Consider the following 19653-nt stretch of genomic DNA (forward strand, 5'->3'; position numbering starts at 1 on the left):
ATACCAGGAAGGTTTTGAAATCTGTTTTCTCAGAACATATAAAATGTCTGGATGTTGCTAGTAAGGGGAGAGGGTGCATGCGTAATTCTTCATTTAGCCTTAGATCTACATTTCCTTTGAGGTAAGTGATGTCTCAGTCATTCTATGGATTTGCAGGTAGAAATCTGTTACGTTTGTGTTTATATAAGTAGAATCTTATCAGTTTAATCAGATACCAGTGTCTGCCTTTAATTCTGTTTATTACACTAAATACTGGGGGATAGAAGAGCCCTGTGAGGAGCAGAGCGCACTCAGTGATATCTGACCTGTCAGAGCCTGGTCCTTAAAGTTAATGTCAGAGCTCCCAAGTCTGCTAAGTGGGTAACAGCTGTAACAGCTCCTCTAGGCCAGGGGCTTGAGGTTTGGGTTTAATTTGTTAAGTTTGGGTAAATGAGCCTTGATTTAATAATCTCAGACTTGAGAGGAGGGTCCAGATTAACCCAGCTGATATCCCTCCAGTGGTGCTCGTGGTTGCGGTTTGCATGTGCTTGCAAGGTATCCCTGCACAGCACTGAGCCGCTTCGTGCCTTCTGCTGTGCAAAGTGTGTGCAGATCCCTACAGCTGTCCCATCTCTACAACACTTTGAGATGAGCTTGGAGTTTCCTGGGGCTGGATTCCTACATTTTACCTGCTTATTTTTAATGTATGCTTTCTTCCCCCCCCCCCCCCCCCCCCCCCCCCGCCACAAAAAATCCATAAATAATTTTGGAGTGACATACGTGCAGTGCTGGAGGAAAGTGTAATATCAGGGCTTGAACGTGTTCAGCAGTAAATTTAATTCTGAAAGAAAAAGAAGAACGAATGCTGCTTTTACAGTGCACCCTGATGCTATCTCTGGGTTAGCATGGCTCCTTAGGGCTCCTCAGGGTGGGTATGAGGAGCAGGGCAGAGCCAGGTCCTGTGCCAGGCAGGACAGCAAAGAGGTGAGGCCTTGAAGGTTGTCTGCTCTGAACAGAATATCCACTAAAGTGTGTTCTGGTGAGTTCTATTTTCATAGTGTTTCTGTGCCCTTTGGCAGAGCTGTAGGTCACTTTCTAATTTCCATCCAAAATACTGTGTATATTTCTCAGTAGAAAAGCAATGTTCATTCAACTCTAAGAAACTTGTTTTAGATGATTTTTCTGAGTACTGCTGTGATGGTTATTGATGCTTTTTCTTGACCATTCAGTGTGACATTGTTTTACTTTCTGAACTCATACCTTTACATTCTTGTTTTAATTTGGGGTACAGTAGGCACTGTTTGTCTCATTTCTATTGGCAGGAGGAAAGTCTGCTTGAAGATCCAGTCTCGGAAAGAGAACAGCTTCTTTCCTAATTTTCATTGCTGCTGAAGCACTTCTTTGGGCATCAGCACTAACATCTGTATGGACGTGGGCCTGGAACATAATCCTTTTATTGATTTATTTATCTGATTATTGTTTATCCAATGTAGCACCTGGTTCTGCAGTGCTAGGTCAGGCATCTGCCTGAGTAATCAGGGACCTGGGGAAAGAGAGGTTTACTCAATCTAATCTGGATGAATGTGCATAGGATGGTGCTTCGTTTCTGTTCTGTTGCTCAATAATGTTACCTTCAGCAATCATCTCTTACTTCTAGACATTTAAGAGGAAATGAATCCTCCCCTTCTTTTGGTTTGTCATCAGTTTTATTTTATGCTTGAGGAAAATGAAGGTACAAGAATTTCTCATCCCAATTACAAATACAGGATTGCTTTCACTCTTAAAATGCCACTCAGTTGATTTTTTTTTTTTTTTTTTATGATTACTGCTTAAAAAGAAAAATCTTGATGATTTATACCAAAATGTGTTTCTGAGTGATAGGGACACTTTGCAGGTAGATTTATGGCATTTTTACCATCTGTTTTAATAAATGAGTCAGCAGAGTGTGTCAAAATGACCTCCGGTTACGTTCATGAAATGTGAGTTTGAATGCTACAAGTGAGTTATCGACATTAGAATGCTAGGAGTACTCTTTTTCCCTTAAAATAGTTTGACTGGTTGTTTAGAAGCTCATGCTTTCATTTATATGGAAATATGTTAATATACATTAATGCAGTGTTTCCATGTACTGAAGCTTTGGAGACAGCAGGGCTCTGTGGTGTGGTAATCTAGGCAGAGGTCGCTTTGCCCTTGCACATTTTGAAAAACACTGGAATGGGTATTTTGCTGTTGCTTTTTATTTGAAAAGGAGTTAATAGAAGTAAATGCACCAGAAGAAATTCATGAAATCGTTGAACAGATAAAATGGTATTATTTGAAATGCATAATGCTGCATAATGAATTTATGTAAAGTGTGGCAGAGATGAAGTGCTCTCCAAACATAATGAAGGAAACATGGATTCCGTAATTGAAGTTCTGTTGTACTTATTTGCTGGGAAGAATGGCAGGATTTCTGAACAGATTTGCTTTCCATTAGCAGATAAATATGTCTGTAGCTCTGGATTCCCAGCCAACTTTAAAAAAAAAAAAAAGTTGGATGGAAGATTTTCTTTCATGATAATTAAATGTTGTGACTAGATTTTTACCTCCAAAGTGAGTGTAGCTTATCTGCATTTAAAAAGTTTTAATTGCTTGCATGCTTTATAGGAGCTGCACAGAGATAAAAATGTCTGATCCATGGAACAAGAGAAAAGGATATAAATATGTTATAGTCCATTTTTCTTTTTTAAAACTGTAATAGACTGCTACTAATAGGTTGTAAAAATACTTGCCATTAGTGGTCTGAAGGTGTCAGATGTGTGCTGTTGCTAATTCTCAGGTCAAAGATTTGGGGTTGAGGATGTCATTAAGCTGGGGCTGTATCATGGAATCATATAGTGGCTTGGGTTGGAAGGGACCAACCAAGGACCATCTAATTCCAACCCCCAGCAGCGTGCAGGGCTGCCAACCACAATATCAAGCATTGGATTGGGCTGCCAACCACAATATCAGGCATTGGATCAGGCTGCCCAGGACCCCATCCAACCTTGCCTTGAGCACCTCCAGGAATGGAGCTCTGGCACAGGGGTGAATGCTTGTGTCTGGGGCTTGGGTCAGCTCTATCAGGTGCCAAGCTGAAATACAGGAAGGCTTGCAGCTCTCCTGAGTTCAGCCTGGTCTTTGGAATACTGCTAGAATGTAAGTGATAAAAACAAAAGCATCACCTGGGAATTCATTGCTACTCTAAACTCCTGACTTCTTTGAAGGACTGAGATGTCTCTGAAGTTTTATTTTTCTTAGTACCTACAGTTACATTTGTCTTGGAAATGCAGCCCATCTGAGAAGCTGAGCTGTAGCAGCTTCAGGTAAACTAAAATAGAGAGAGACCTGCTGTACACTGTGTTCTTTTATCTGCCTCCTAGGCACTCTTAATGGCTATTGACAAACCTAGACTTGTTGTAAGAGGGCTGAAAATTTGCTTGGCTTTGGTGGGAGAGCTTTTCTTTCTCTTAGAGGAGAAAAAAAGGAAAGCTTTTCCCTGCTTGTTTTTGAAAGAGCTTTTCTCTAATTTTGTCGCTGCCGTTGTCTACTTGGGGGCGATGGATTAAAGGTTTTTCTCTCTCTCTTTCCCTCTTCTGTCTTACAGAAATGGCATCTGATATTCCTGGCTCGGTGGCCTTGCCAGTGGCACCGATGGCAAGCGGCCAAGTGAGAATGGCAGGGTCCATGCCTTCCAGAGGGGGAAAGCGACGCTCTGGGTAAGGCATGTCTTCAGGGCTGAAACTGGAAATATCCATCTGTATGTATGTTTGTTATGTAATGTTGATGTAGGTAACTGTCTTATGGCATTAGTCACTGGTGTTCTGTTTTTCTCTTCAATGTATCTGCTCTTCCTGCAAGATCAAACTTGCTGATAAGAGTACTGTTTGTTGTTTTGCACACTTCAAAAGATTTTTCGGATTTGGCAAAGCATCCAGAAGCAGAATTTGGATCCTGTGGCTGTTTTTCATGTAACGATTGCACGTTGCCTACATCTGTTTAATCTCAAGAAGAATTCATCATGTGAATAAAGGTAGCAAGATTTGTTCTTGCTTGTGCGTGCCTGCTATCCAACTTCATCTGAAAAGTGGATCTGGAATCTCTCAAATAGATGCCTTCTGTTGAGAATGTTTTCTTTATAGTCCCAGGTACATGGAAAGCATAAGCAGCCTCTCTGTTCGATGTTTGTGGTTTGTGACATTCTAAGCCTTAGTGGAACTGCAGCAGAGTCTCTCCAGCTTGGGAGAAGGAGCCTAAATCAAGTTGAGCTCCTCACCTACTTGAGTGTCCTGCTAAAGCAAAAAATCTGTTTTTTCCAAATGTAAAAGTTGATGTGATGTAGCCATAGCTTTTCCACACCAGGTTATTCTGTGCATCTCATAGAATCGTAGTAATCTGTATTAGAAGAAAGGTGTCTTGAGAGCTACAGAAGAACAACAAATCACTCTCTAATATTATCAAAAATACTTTTTTTTTTTTTTTTTTAAATAAAAAAAGCTTTATCACAAGTAATGATCTGTAGGTGATTCTTTCCCAGAGTTCTCTCTGGTACGATTCTGCCTGCAAACGAAATCGATTGGTCTTATATTTAGTCCTAAGCATTGCAGTGGAAGGGCTCGGAATGAATGGTAATGTGAATAAAATCTTAACTGACAGGCACCTGGTGAGAAGCCCTAATTCCCTGTGAGAGCCATCCAGTCCTGGGTGCCGTGTTGAGGAGCAGTGCTGGAGCCTTGCTCCTGGAACGAGTTGAGGAAGGAGAACATGGACCTTAACTTGGGCACACGATTGGGCTTGTGGGGTTTTTTTCTGGGGCAGGATCTTCCTTCGGATAGGATGGTTGTTCCCCTTTGAGTGTGCTTCCATGTGCTGAGCCAATTGTATAAGATTGCTTGGAAAAATTACCCAAAATCTGTTTTTGACAGGCATTTATGGTAGGAAACATTTTAGTGACAAAGCCTGTTCAAGCCTCAGTAGAAGAAATAGAGCATTAGCAACTTTTCATTGCTACATAGCATATATAACCTCTTGTGCTTTTGGGTTAAAGGATATTTATCTCTTTTTTCTTTGATCATAAGCCACACAAGTATGCACACCGGCTTGCAAATTGTGGTTGCAAAGGATTGATGCTACTAACTGTGAAATCTTCTGATTATACTAGGTACTGATTTGATAATTAATTGAAAGCTGTACACTAAACATTGCATTTTAAATATCCTCAATCTATTTGCAAGGAAGGGGAGTGAGGGAGGATGGGAGGAACATAAAATCAAATTATTTGAAATGTATTTAATATGCAAATTCAGTGAATAAGATAGTATGAATTTGCAGCTATACCCAGACTGTGGTGTTTCATCTGTGCACTGTGGCTCTAAACCAGCAGCCCTTCTTCAAGCCTGAGCCGGGGGTGCATTTTTTTTTCCTTTGCTGTGCAGTATTCAGGCCTGGAGGGAAAGAATGCCTGCTGTGTCTGATGCCTTGTAGCGTCTCTTTGAACAAAGTTGCAGCTAACACTTGGTCCTTTCATTACTGCCCTGGTGGTGCATCTTTATGCACCTAAATCCTTGGGCGTTTTAGAAATGAGTGCTTTGTGTCAGGCATAAAGGAATATAGCTCTGAACGCAGTGGTCTTTTCTAGCTTCAGTTATCTCTGAAAATTGTTTCTTTTCTCATAATTGCTGAGGCAAGCTGGCAGAATAATTGCTGCGTGGTCTTGAATGTAGATCAGTTTGAGCTCATTGGCTATCCAGGAGGTGTTTCTGTGGTGCAGGCATTCAGCTTCATTGACAGCTCAGAAAAATATTTTTCCTTTCTACAGATTATACCGAGTGCTTCGTAGAAAAAAGTGAGAGCCTCGTAGTGTGTAAGCTAATACATCGCTGTGATCAATAACTTCCTCACATAAGGCAGTTCTTCTTTAGGCTTTGCTGTATTGGAGGATAAGGGGCTTTTTCTGCAGTCATGAAAGGCTGAGTTCTTGTGTATTTACAGTTGCATTGCTTCTGTTCCATTCCATCACACGCTCCTGTCTTTTCTCTAATGCAGCACTGGGAGATCTGAGCAGGACTGACCGCTCCCCCGTCTCTCCCCCCACCTTGTACTGCACGAGGGGCTGCAGTGCACACTCCGTACACAGCTCAGCTCTGCCCCTTCCCATGCTGAACATACTCAGCATTGCTTAGGAATTTTACATAGCCATTTTGCTTCAGTGTTCAAATCCTTTCCCATCTCGTTTTTTAACCTGTGCAGAACCTCCTTGTGTTTGTTTGTTTTTTTAGTTTGTTTTTTTTGTATGGAAATGTTTCCAATTAAATACAAATAAAAAGCATATTTTTGTCATATTACTTATATTGCTCACATGTCTTCTTGTGGAAAATGTGTTTTAGTAAGTACTTCATAAGTCAATTCCTTTCACAGATTGATGTGATCAGTGTGACAAAGGAAAACAAGATTTATATTCTTCAAAACAAAAGAGTGCAGTGCAGCTCTTTCTTAAAGTCTCTTTTTAATGGGAATTTTAAATGATGATAAGATACTCCTTCAGTGACTTCTGAAATTACATCATTTGTCTTCTTTGAGGCTGCTTCCACTGCTCTGCTAATGTGCAGTATATTCTGTCTGAACAGAAGATTTTATCTGCCAGGGTAGAGGAGTTTTTCGGAATATTATTTTGTTGCATCTTGCTGTGTTGAGCTAAAGGTTGCAGCTGATTCCCTATCTTTCAGCCTGGCTTACTGTAGAGCAGATGCAGTGATTCAGTCAGGGAGCTGAAATCACTGGATTTTAACCTGAGATTTATTTCATGCTGCACACCAAAATTGGGAAACTTGTTTATTAACAACAGTGGGACAGGGATACACTTCCATTTTTACAAATATTGACATTTTTATGAACTTCATGTAATTTTTTTTTTTTTTTTCACTTGGAAAAAAGTTGAGATTTTCTAGTAGTCTTACAAAGCAAAGATCTTAAAGACTTGAGTCTGCTGCATTCTGGTAGCAGACTGTGGTGAACCTACTGCGAGTATGATAGGAATGACCTACAGAAGTTGAAAAATCAGAATCTCGTAAGAGGAGAAACAGATATCCAGACACTTAGATAAACTGATGAGTTACTTCCAAATGGGTGAGTGGGACTGTGCGTACAGCATGGGCAACAAGGCTGAGCCTCATGAGTTTCTCTGTCATTTTCTGTATTGCGTTTTAGAAACAATAAAATAGACTCAATGCAGTAGAGCCAATATTTGATTCGGTGTGGTGACGGGGAAATTCATCTCTTAGCGCTCAGTTGAAGTATTTCATGGGAAGCCAAGAAAATACCAAGGCATATAATCCTAGTGTATTGGAGCAGAAGAAAAAGGGAACACAAAATGAATTCATCCCAACTCAATCTCTGAGGAAGGGTCCTGGCATAGCACAGGACGTGTGGCTGGCCGCTGGAGGTCGGTGTTGTTCTGCACAATGCAGCTGTGAGGTCACTGCCAAGGGAAGTGATTTACAGGGTGGATTTGGTGATAATTGGGTGAGCAAAAATGCAATTTCTTCTGAAAATGATGATTTCATCAAACTTAACCAAGTTAAAGATGTATTTCTTCTTAAGACTCCTTTGGGAAAATGATTTTCTCCCCGCTTCCTCTAGCAACGAATAACCACTATTGCCATCTGGAAAATATTACTCTGCTGTTCCCAATTCCTTTACATATTTGCTGCTTGTGTTCTGATTGAACGTAGGTTGCTGTGAGTCAGATGCATCTTTTATAGACCAGTCTGTCTTTGATGTCAAAATAAGGAAGCAAGGCTGTACTGTCTAGATGGGGCACATACTGCTGTATGTTCATTTAATTATGAAGAGTTCTTACACCATTGTTCCGACACTCTGAGCATACAAATCTTAATTTTTAATTTGAAACGTTTTTTAATATTGAGATAAATATCGTTGTCACTCTGCAGAGTTTTGCAGTTAATATGACATACCTATTGTTAACGTGAAGTGGTAGAGACGTTGAATTGGTAATTATATCAAATTTATTACATTGAAATGTTAGAAAACTTAGGATGTGAAGAAGCTCAACAAAACCCTTTATAAAACGGAACTGATTTTCAGTCTACATGAATTGCTTTTATGTGGCTGCTCAAGTCTCCATCATACCAACATACTTCTTTATTAAAATTAATATACCAATACAATAATTGTATCTGAAAATTTTATATTGGCTTGGTTCTTAGTCTGTTGTAATGCCAAAGTCACCTCTGTTATTAATGGGATGTCTGTTCGTCCACCTCTTCGTAGAGGTGGTGGTAAACTGCTTGGAAACATTACTACTTCTACAGAATTTGTAGCAACTTAACATCAGCAGGAAGGAGATGATCATGCTGCCTGACATAGGAGAGTAATGCAGTTGGCTAATTTAGGAGGTTAATCTTCCCAGTCTCACTGCATTACAAATGAGGAAAGGTTCCTGCTTTTTGTGGCTCCAGAGCAGCCCAGCTAGATGGCTGGGATTTGGCCCAAGGAGAAGCTCGTTCTGTTGACTTAAGGAAGTCTTGCACACGAGGAAGGTAAGTTAAGTAGACCCGTAGGTCACTTCAGTTTGGCCTAGATGAGGACGGCAATGTAATTGCCATCTGCAGGCTGGCTGGCAATTCTTGTGAGATGTGGTTGTATAGGGCTAAAGAACGTATCACAGTTAAAATCAATAGAGGCAAAGTACGTAATCCTCTCAGCAGAGAGGCTGGGAGTTCATTCTGCTTTACCTCCAATGTGATCTTTAAAACAGGGGTAAGAGCAGTGTGTACCTGCAGAACTTTATATTCTTTAAGCAGAATTTCAGTTCTTATGTGGAGTCTGTACTGTTTTCTGAAGGCTTCTATCAGGCTTAAGAGAGAGTTCTTATCACCACTTCACAGGAGCTGCATTTTCTATTATTTGTTTATTATTATTGTCTAATATTTTCTATTATTTGTTAATGTGGGTGGTGCAGATTTTTGAAGAGTAGAACAGAGTGAGGGTTTATTTGTTGTTGTTTGCTAACTTGTGTTCCTTGTATTCCTGGCTCCATCCTGAGCTACTTTCAGAGGATCTGGAGAGCATGAGACTGAATCTACGGTCACTAACACCTCCAATTAACACAAACTAAACAAGATTGAGAACTGCTGGCTTGAATGTGTATATCACCATTGCCAATTTCATGATTACATATTTGGAAATCTTCATTTTACAGGATGGATTTCGATGATGAAGATGGGGAGGGACCCAGCAAATTTTCAAGGTGAGCCTTCATAAGGAGTTGGCCAAATTGTTGACTCTTTCAGTGGAGGAAGACAGCTTTCTCAGTGCTGCTATTTTGAAGTCTGTTGGCAGCTTCTTCAGCCTGTAGCCACGCAATTTGTCTTAAATTCTAGTTAGCTTTTTACCTGCTTCCTCTGCAGGTTAGGCACACTGGCGGAAATTTGCTCAATGTAGCTGTTGGCTTGCAAAGCTGACAGTTTGCTTTGTCATAATAATTTCATCTGCAGCTAAAAATTGCAATCTTTCTCATTTGATGTGGCTTAGTATTTCAGCTGCTGTAAATGAATTTTGGTTATTTGACATTGCTGAAGTTGTCTTCCTGCCACTGAAAATGAATTTTATTTTGAACTTAGTTCAGATGTTAACTACTTTTTAAGACAATACGACAGATCCTAGAGGCGAGGATTGGTTGTTTTTTTGAGATTAAAGCTCATTATGTACCATTAAGTGTAACTGGATAGTAAAAATTGCCAAAATAAATATTAATATTATAGTTAACATGGAATATTCTATGCTAGAAATAAAAACAAGCATTAAAGCATCATTGCCATTTTTCACTTTTCCTTTTGTTCTGATCACACTATCTGCATTTTTTTCATCAGAAACCAAGTGGCTACTCTTGGAATAGGTGCTTTGAGGCCTACAGATAACTGCTAATTACTCAAATTGTAATTGCAGCTATATAGCTGCAGACATATTCAAGCACAGCTGTCACTGTAGGGTTTTAACATAATCATCCTAGCCAGTCTGAAAGAAAAGTATGCTGAAGATGTGCTGTAACACCATAGTGTAACCTTGTGGATGGGACCAGCAGCGCTCATGTTCAGCTGTTATCATTTCCTGAAAGCATGTTCCAGCCTGTGGTACTAAAACTGATGGTCTGAGGGCTAGTCATAACACTTTCTAGAAGATGCCTGCTGCCAATTCACGACCATTAAGGCCTAATTTGTGCCTGTACAAGCATCAGGGTTTCTAGACACAGCGCTACATGCACTTTTGTCTGCCTCTGCCCTGGCTTCAGCCTTTGAAAATTTGGGGGGGAGAGCCAGTAGTTCCATAATTTTTTTTTTTGCAGAAGTATGATGTGCTGTGCTACGTCTCAGATTTTAGATGCCAGATCAAAATGTGATTTTTAAATCTTAAACGCTGTAGAAATCCCAGATGGATTTTGGAGAAGGTACAGAAGAACAGTGCAGAGATGGAGTACCTCGGGAAGGATCCACTCAGAGAGGTCAGCTGTGGGGCTGGAAAGGAGAAAAGATTAGTGGAAGCAGCAGCATCTTGAGCAACCAGCCAGATGAGGGTGAGCAGGCAAACTGCAAGCTAGGGCAGCTCTGTAGGTAGTGGTGTTAGCATGGTGCTCCATGTGGGTTAACACACCTTACTTCTCAGGGAGTTCCCAGCCAGCTCAGGTATCTGCATGGCTTGTCATGGGCACATGAAGATGCATGTTACTTCTCACCTAATGGCATATGGCAATTCCTCATTGAATCTGTTTTTTTGTTTAAACTTCGTCGAGCACTGTATGTTCTCTGGGCAGAGTCAAGTGGAAGAAAGTGACTTTTCACTTGAATGTTGTGAGGGTGCTAGTGCTAAATGAAAGGAGTGCAGCTTGAGTCTCGCTTATGCTTTGGCATGAGAGTGTGAATGAGATTTAATGAGGAAGGAAAATAAGTCTCACAGAAGATTTTGTATGTTTTGACTACTTAAAACTACTTTCAACTCATTTGTGAAGGAAAAAAAGGAAAATAATTAGTATTTTAGAACAGAAAAGATGCTTTCTTACACCATCTTTACTTATCAGGTAATGTGTGGAAGCTCCATAGACTCTCTTTAGCAGTAAGTTACATTGTTTTAGAAAGGTGCAATTCTGATAGAATATCTGACTTTGCTGTTGAAGTAGTAATAGTCTCAGTTCTAAAAAAGCCTTTTGCTTATTTTGTTTTATTTTTGTGTTTTAAAGAACCTACATATTCTGTTTTGGAGCAAGAGTTTTAATTTCTCCAAATATGGTTTTCTAGGTGCAAAAATATGTCTTTTTGTAACTTCTTTAGCAAACTTAATTTCAAAGGCTTGATGCCTTTCATAGGAAAAGTATATGAGGAGCATATTATTTTTCAATGAAATGTTGCATTGCTGCCTGTCTCTGGGACAACACATCAGAAAGACTGAAGGTTTAATCAATGGGGCTGATGTCCCATGGATCTGGATATCCTCATTGATTTGCTGCAAGTATCTGTTTAGGCATCAGACTTCTGTCCATTCAGAAAGGAATGAGGTATCTGCTTACTTTTAGGGATCTAAGCCAGTTATAATTTCACTTCTGTTCACCCAGCAGTTTCATGCCTGCCCAGCTTTTGCCAGTCTTTCCAACAAGTGGTACAGTGTAGATACCTACTAGAGCTTTTTTTTCTGAAGGCATCTCTGTATAATGCATTGCACTTAAGTGTGTGTCTCTCTGCCCTGCTGTGTTATCTGTAGACCATCAGTGCCCTCTGCTGAGTTGTGGTTGCAATCTGGAAAAGATAACTCTCTTTCACTTCCAACATAGCAATGAATATTTCATGGGCTGCTGTCGGTAGAAGCTCAGTGGTGTTTTCTGTTCCGGTGCTGGTTGTGAAGTTTCCCAAGTGATGAGTGTATGTTAGTGTTTGCATAAATCCAATGAAATGTATCTTCAACTTTTTTTTAAATGTACAAAGGAAGTTTTTGAATTGGCGTGGCTTGGAAGTTCCATTGAGCTCCATAGTTTCTTTGCTTTATCATTTTCATGCCCTCATTTTTCTTGCTGTTTTTTGTAATAGTTTGCAGTTGTGAACCTCTTTGCTTTTTGCTGCGTGTTGACTTTCCTAAATGTATAACCCTTGTGAATTTACTTGCTGTCTTTTGTTTATAGGTATGATGGTGATCAAATATCTGGTGATAAGGAAAAGTTTGCAAGGTAGGCATGTTCCTGAGAGATCTCCTGCTGAGAGAAAAGAAGGAAATGGTCATATCCAGAACATCTCAGTATGTGTGCCTTAGCTTAGAGAGCTGGTTATTTTGTTTTTAGGTGGGAAGATGATCAAAGTACTGCTGACACGAAAAGGATGGCCAGGAACAAAGAAGGAAAATCAAAAGTGATTTTTTTCCCCATTTTTGTTTTCTATGATGCCCTTCTGACTGATCAAAAGTAGAAAGGGTTGGCTGATCTAAAAATTCTTGAAGTCAGCAACACTAACCTTGGACCTTCGTGGGTTTGAATCAGCTCCCACAATCTCTCACAATGTAATGTTCCTCCAAAACTTCCATGCAAAAACAAAGTTAGAAATTACAGAATTAGGACATCATAGTGAATGCATGCTTATGAATGCCAGGGTTCCATGGGCAGGCCCTTTTGGAAAAGGAACACGATCTGTCTTTTAGGAGTTTAAGTTTGAGCTAGCTTCAGGAAACTTTCAGAGCTCTGTTTGGTTGATCCCTTTCATAGCCAATTGGTTAACGTGCTATTACTTTTTATGATCATAAATAAAATGGACTATTGAATATTCTTATTTTTTCTTCTCTTTTGCTGTGTGTTTATTCTTTACAATAGTTGTTTATAATTGATTGGGAGTATCAAGAGAATTTCGTGGCAGATAGGGGAATATATATTTGTAAATGTAAAATATGTGTTGAGTGTTTGTGTTTTTTGTCTCTCAGTTACCATTTCTGTGAAAATGCTGAACTTAGATCAAGATTTCATCGTGTAAAAATGCATTTTTCTTTCTTTTGCCCATATTTATCTGCATATGTATGCTGAGTTGTACACACATGCTGTTACGTACATGCACATTGTCACACAAGATATTCTGCTTTTGTGTGCATACAGTCCAGCTCTCACAGGCTCTGTTCTCTCCCACAGATGTACAGACCACGCAAAGGCTCTGTGTCAGCCCTTTGAAGTGGAAAGTTTCATTATTAAGTTGTAATAAATAGCTAAATCAGTAGTGACCTTTTCCAAAGGACTGCATGTAATTTACTAAAACACAGTGGCCTGTCACTGCAGGCCTTATACATTCCTTGATTTCATGAGTATTGGTGTAGTAGTGTAGGCATCAGTGGGAATAGTAACTGCATGTAGCCCTAACACATAGCATTCCTGTAGAAAGTGCCTCTTGCATGGAACACTGGTATGTGCAGGAAGGAGGTTATATGCTGTAAAGTAGGGCAAGCCCGTGCATTCCTTTATTTCAGAAAGCAGCATACTGCAGCCTGGATTTTTCTTCTCATTTTAAGAAAAGGCTCTACTATCAAACTTATTGCAAAATGTGCCAAGCCTTTCATGGTCATTCTTAACGTTCAATTTCAAAGAATGCTGGAATTTCTTTTAAAGTTGTGTTATCATACTGATCAGTGCTGGTGGACTCTCCATGTGATCACCATGTCATCTTGTTGGATCAGCCAGAGATCCCACAAGAAAAAGCCATGCAGAGCTCATTGAAATCAGTGGAAGATGCTGCTTCGACATCTGAAGCATCACATACCTGTTGTATACTTGTATTTAGCTGCCATCTGACAGGTACAGTATGTGAAAAATAAGTGCTAGGCACTGAAGGATTCTAGGTCTCTTTGGACCATCTCTCTCAGTTGTATATACTGGTGTAATTCCTTGATAGCAATCAGACAGTGGTGACTTACAGTAAGAGAAAACTGAACTCTGAGATCTTCAATTCTGGCAGGCTTTGGTGACTGTCAGTTTTGAGAATTCTCAGTTGGCTCACCAACTCAGTCATATGTTTTCTATAAAGGATGAGAACATCGGAGCTCAGCCTGTAGCGGGGCAGCATCAACTACTGTCACTGTTACTTCCCTGCTGTGTTAGTTTGTTTCTGTCTTCAATTCTGACCTATGTCTGATGAGCCAGATGTTTACTTGCTGTCTTGTGTATTTCTTTTATATATATACTTATTTAATGTGGTGTTACACCATATATGGTCTCAGTTCTGCAGTCTGATCCTACAGCGTTTCCCTGCAAGTGAAGTGTACTGGGAGGCTGGACTTGGCACACAGCATTAGAGGACATGGAGATCTTTGTCATCATTAAGTGGGTGTTTTCAGCTGGGACACAGGGTTTTTTCCCCTACATAGTGAGATGTGATCCAGTTACTAGTGAGAGCTTTCCTCTATAGGAGGCCTCCTGTAAGCATAGCCAACACCTTGAGCAAGGTCTGGAAGGTGTGTGGTGCATCACAACTTCAGCAAATTCAGGACTTTGGCAGGAGTTGGCAGGTGTACCTCAAATCTTTCCACTTCTATTATTTGTCCTTAAACCAAAGGAAACTAAACAGGAACCAACAGGATAGAAATTTGAGTTCTTCCACAGCTATAGGCAAATCGTCCTTCTGTGGCCTGGATTTTAACTGAGAGAATAAACTGAGAGATAGCAATGCTCAGCTTTGTAAAGCACTTTCCTCTCCTGACACGGTAACTACAAAACAAGTGTAAAGTATTACGATCTCTTACCTCCATTTGAAAATCTCACACTGATTACGTCTGTTTTTCTGTTGGTTTGGTGTTTCTCTAAACGATCAGGGAGAATCACAGTGAAATTGAGAGGCGCAGAAGAAATAAGATGACGCAGTACATCACGGAGCTGTCTGACATGGTGCCCACGTGTAGCGCGTTGGCTCGTAAGCCTGACAAGCTGACAATCCTTCGGATGGCTGTTTCACACATGAAATCAATGAGGGGCACTGGGAACAAATCTACCGATGGAGCTTACAAGCCATCGTTTCTTACGGAACAGGTAGATCTTTTCACAAATGTCTGTTTGTTCTGTAAGGAGTTCTAGGCAGCTGAACTGGGCTGTGATGGATCCCATCTGTAATATCTGGGGTACTTTACTGGTTACATTTTTAGTGCAAGAGGGAAGGTGCACCCAGTACTTGAAGAAAAACTGTGTTTGACTGAATGCACTGGAAATTCCTACAGTCTTCACTGTTTGTGAAGTCCTATGGGTGTAATGTGCATTTTTGTGGTCTGAACAATTTAAGTACTTACATGTGTAAGTTATGGCTAGAGGCAATACTTTTTTTTCTGTTAGAGAAACAGCAGCTGCTGCTGACTTCTTAGTATTCACATCTCTACTTATTTTGGCTTTCCTAAAGTGTGCCTCTGGAGGTGCTGTGCCATTCAGCTGCTTTTTGGTACGACACCTTGCTTGCTTAACATTGCAATTTTTTTTGAACCTTGAAGAATGACAGAATTTATTTTAATCTTTGTTAATAATATATTCATAGCAGGTCTCATTATCCTTTGAATAGTGCAGCATTGAATTTTTTATTTAGAATATATTCAGAATTGGTGTGCTTTCTTTCTGATGAAAAAGTTGAAGCCAGCAGTAGTCTTCAGGCTGATAAGTATTGATGTGTTATTCATTCTTTGGGGGCCTTAGCAGAATTCATCAGGTTATAGTCCTCACCTTACCAGGTAGTATCTGCCACTTGCTCGCTCTCATACCTGAACTGGGAAATGGATTATCCAAAGCTCTGTCTGAATTCCAGATGCAGTAACTCATTGCTCTATCTTAGCAAGCCCTTGCATTCACAAGAGCCACCAAGCAAGAGCTGTGAAGCTTGTTTTCTATGAATTGGAGTAATAGTTGTCATCATTTCACATGAGAAGTTTTTAAGCTCTGTTAACCAAGGGTAACATGTTCTCATGATGCATGCAGCCGTTTGCATATGCATGTCAAGCTGTTGAGTGTCTAGACCAAGTAGGTATCTGAAAGTGAAGGACAGATTGGAAAAGGAAAGCAAGAAATGATGCAACTTTCTTATGCTCAAACATCCTAAGGGGAGAGGAGGCTGAGGATTCCTATCCTTGCCCATGTTACAGTTTCTGTCTCCCATCCAGTGACTGTTTAATTTACAAACAGAGCTTATCCTGAGGGGAAAAAAATCCACAAAAACTGACAGGAGAGCTTGTTCATTTCTTTCCAATTAAATTATCCAGGACATGTAATTAAAGGATGAAACTGCCATATGAGTTATAGTCCTTAATTTCCTCAGTACTTTTAAATTACTTTTATTTTTATTTTTTTAATGTTAGATACCAATCATGCAACATGCAGCAAGTTTTACTTAGTTAATTTTCCTAATGTGAATTGAGATCACCTGTTGAAAGGCAATAAAGGAAAACAAAATTTTGGTTGTTATTAAGGTCAGTTTATGTCTTACTGCAAACTTGAATGTGCCGTTATTTCAGTACTGCAAAGAAAACTTCTCCCAGTGTTTTGATCATCTACTAAAGTCTCTAAAAAATAATATTCTTTGGCACTGGCTGATGTGTTATTGAATTTCTTTTTCATTCTGTCCTTCTAATCAAATCCCTTCCTTGGAAGGAACTGAAACATCTTATCCTGGAGGCTGCAGATGGGTTCCTGTTTGTGGTTGCAGCGGAGACTGGGAGAGTCATCTACGTATCGGACTCAGTGACTCCTGTGCTCAACCAGCCGCAGTCCGAATGGTTTGGCAGCACATTATATGAGCAGGTTCACCCCGACGATGTGGAAAAGCTACGGGAGCAGCTGTGTACATCTGAAAACTCTATGACAGGTCAGATTTGTCCAAAGCATGGTTTGTTGTATTGCGGATCCCTGCTGAGGTTTTCTGCCGTTCAAACAACTGTTTTACAAATCTCTTAAAAATGGAGTTCAGTGAGATTAGAATACCTTTTTCCTGCAGGCACTGAAGTAATATAAGTCATCTTTTGTATTACTGCATTTTGTTAGACTTGAGTCAAATCACTTTCATATAGCTCTATCTTCAAACTTCTGGCTTGGGTAGGTTTGGAAGCTGAATTGTTTTCAGGCATCGTCTGGAAATCTAGATTGTTTTGCCTTCATCCTCTGTGAACTTGTGACTTCTTTACAAATGTGTATTTCTTTATGGCAGTGTTTATTTTGAAGGGAAAAATCATCCTTCAGACTTTTCCATTTTCATAAAAGCTCCTTGTGGTTTTCTAACGGGAATCCTGGAAAAAAAAAATCTAGTGTTTGGCAGCTGGAAGTCTGATGTGGATTTTAAACAAGAGTTCTGCTCCTGTAGCAGTGGTGTAAGTTAGCTACAGTTGACAATGTGTTATTTAACACAGAAAACTGTATTATACTTGTCGTATAATTCTGGCTTTTACAGTTATTCATGTTTGAGGCTGCCAGTGGGGAACTATCCTCTCTTTAATAGAATATGCATATGTCAGAGCTATGAGAAGTAACTAAATCCTATTTTAACTCAAAATTGGAAAAGGGAAAGCTCAGCATCTCTTTTTATTCTTCCATATAATGTGTTTATAGCTAAAAGAAAAAAGAAAACAACTACAACTGGGAGAACATTACGTATAACCAAATCCTGATCAATGTTAAAGACACACAGTTTCTCCTTGCTGTAGTAGTTCAGACTTCTGACCTGGTTTGCTGGAAGTTTTGTTGTGTTTCATAACTCAAAGGACAGTGAACCAGTTTTGAGTGAACCTGCATGCTGTTTACAGCTTCCATGTTAAAGCAGTGCCAAATTCATGGCTTCCTGTGGTTTGAATATGATGTGGTTTTGGCAGAGGTTTCCTCTATTCATATTGAAAACTCAAAGCAAAATTCTATGGTAAAAATCCAGATGGATCAAAACCAAACAAATGATTAGGGGAACCTGTGCAAAACAAAACAGCTGAGTTCTGTACCACTTTAAAATGTATATGTGAGATCTGCAAAAGAGCACAGTCACTGTTTTTACTATATAGCACGTTACACATTATAATGCACGTTACCATTTTCCTCTAAGAAGTACTTCAGAACCCAGTTGAACAGTCGCACTTAGACTTCCAGAAGTGCTCTGATGGTTAGTGGGCTTAAGCTGCATAAACTGAAGCAGGACTAGAGAAATGCTGAGCAGTTCTGAAAGTCCAAGTCTGTGTTTCTTTCATTTTTCTTTTCTTTTTACACTGAACTCATCTTTATGAAAGAAATGGAAATGGAAAGAGAAGTTCAAATAATGGTATTTGTAGAGCTAAATCCTTTTTTTCCTGTCTGAGTCTTTTGGAGTTGTCAGATTGCCACAGAATTCTTTTAAATCAACTGCACAGGGCAGCAAGCGTTTTCCCAGTGTGAGAGAAACAGCCAGTTTAGAGCCAGGGCGGCCTGCTTATCTGCACTCTTAAAGGTGTGAAGTCCAGCTGGGTGTAGAAAGATAACTTTTTAGAGACTGCTGAATATGTGTAACTACAGCCTTTTCGAGCATGTGCAGGGAAGAACAGTTGACAATTTATCCTAACTATATAGAGATATTGTACAAGTTTTCCTGTGCAAAGTTACTGTGGTTACTTGTGCACTGCAAGTATTGACCCTGGGAAATACCATTAAACAAGAGCAGCACTTCTCTTTATGGACTGTTAGCTAAGCATCAGTTTTCTTTTAAATAGCATGTCAGGAGCATCACTCACTCCTTGAGATACCTTTTTGAGAGCAAGGTCATTCCAGAGTCTGTTCAATCAGTTCCACTTTCCTTCCTGTGACACAAGCCATATTCAGAGTAACAGCATTGTAACAGGTAGGAATAAACTGTAGTGAACAGAAATAATGAGTGCCTTAGTGATTTTTAGAAGCAAGTGAAGTAGGCAAATGCTCTTCTTCTAAGTCAATGTTTACCAAACCAATTGGGCAGCCTGAAGTCTCTCTAGGCTTTCAAAAGTTACGTTTCATGAAGAACAAAGGCCAATGCAGACTTTAGGGAGCTGTAAACTGCAAGGCAGCCAGCCATAAGTTTTATTTCTTTCTTTATTTACTTATTTATTTTCCTTCCCAAAGTGGAGTTCACCACAGGCAGCAGGAAAAACCACATTGTTTAGTGGCCTCTGGCAGTTGAATACAGGGGCTACTTAGAAGAAGGGATTTTCTGGTGAAAGAGTAATGAAGTGCTAAGATTTTCAATTTTACTCTCTTCCTCACCTTCTCAGGGTTTGTTTTCTCAACACTGTAGCCTCTCTCCTTGAGCCCTCAAACTGAGGAACTAATGACAACATGTTGACAAAGGAGAGCCTTCATTTGCACCAGATCAGAGCAGTGTCTTCTGACTGTACTTGTTATCAGCGGTGATCATTATCAGTGCATTTCTGGGGTTTTCCCAGCACCTCCTAGCAGTCATGTCATGTATAAAATGCTCCAGACCCCAAGAACTTGTGAGGCTGCCATTGCCAGAGGGAAGAGAGAGAAAAGCTGATGGAGAAAGCAGTTTTCCTCTCACATTTCTACCCTCAGGAATAAGACCGGGACTGTGGTTGCATGAGCGTCTCTTTGGCAGTCGTACCAGCTTATGCAATGCTCACCTCATTTCACCCACTAATATTTGGCGTTTGCCA

The 19653-nt window shown here is 40.0% G+C and overlaps 1 protein-coding gene across 6 annotated transcripts in view; it reads left to right on the forward strand.

Moving 5' to 3' along the window:
* ARNT2 (aryl hydrocarbon receptor nuclear translocator 2) overlaps positions 1-19653 on the forward strand; it is a 93215-nt gene that overhangs the window by 16054 nt on the left and 57508 nt on the right. For 5 of the 6 annotated variants that reach the window (XM_048955980.1, XM_048955984.1, XM_048955979.1 and 2 more), the window contains exons 2-6: positions 3605-3716; positions 9218-9265; positions 12182-12226; positions 14839-15052; positions 16649-16862. In XM_048955980.1, coding sequence (XP_048811937.1) covers positions 3605-3716; positions 9218-9265; positions 12182-12226; positions 14839-15052; positions 16649-16862 — 633 coding nt within the window. The remainder of the gene's footprint in view (positions 1-3604; positions 3717-9217; positions 9266-12181; positions 12227-14838; positions 15053-16648; positions 16863-19653) is intronic. The other variant, XM_048955982.1, reaches the window with a different exon arrangement.

This window comes from Lagopus muta, chromosome 10 (assembly GCF_023343835.1).
Source record: "Lagopus muta isolate bLagMut1 chromosome 10, bLagMut1 primary, whole genome shotgun sequence".
Taxonomy (NCBI): domain Eukaryota; kingdom Metazoa; phylum Chordata; class Aves; order Galliformes; family Phasianidae; genus Lagopus; species Lagopus muta.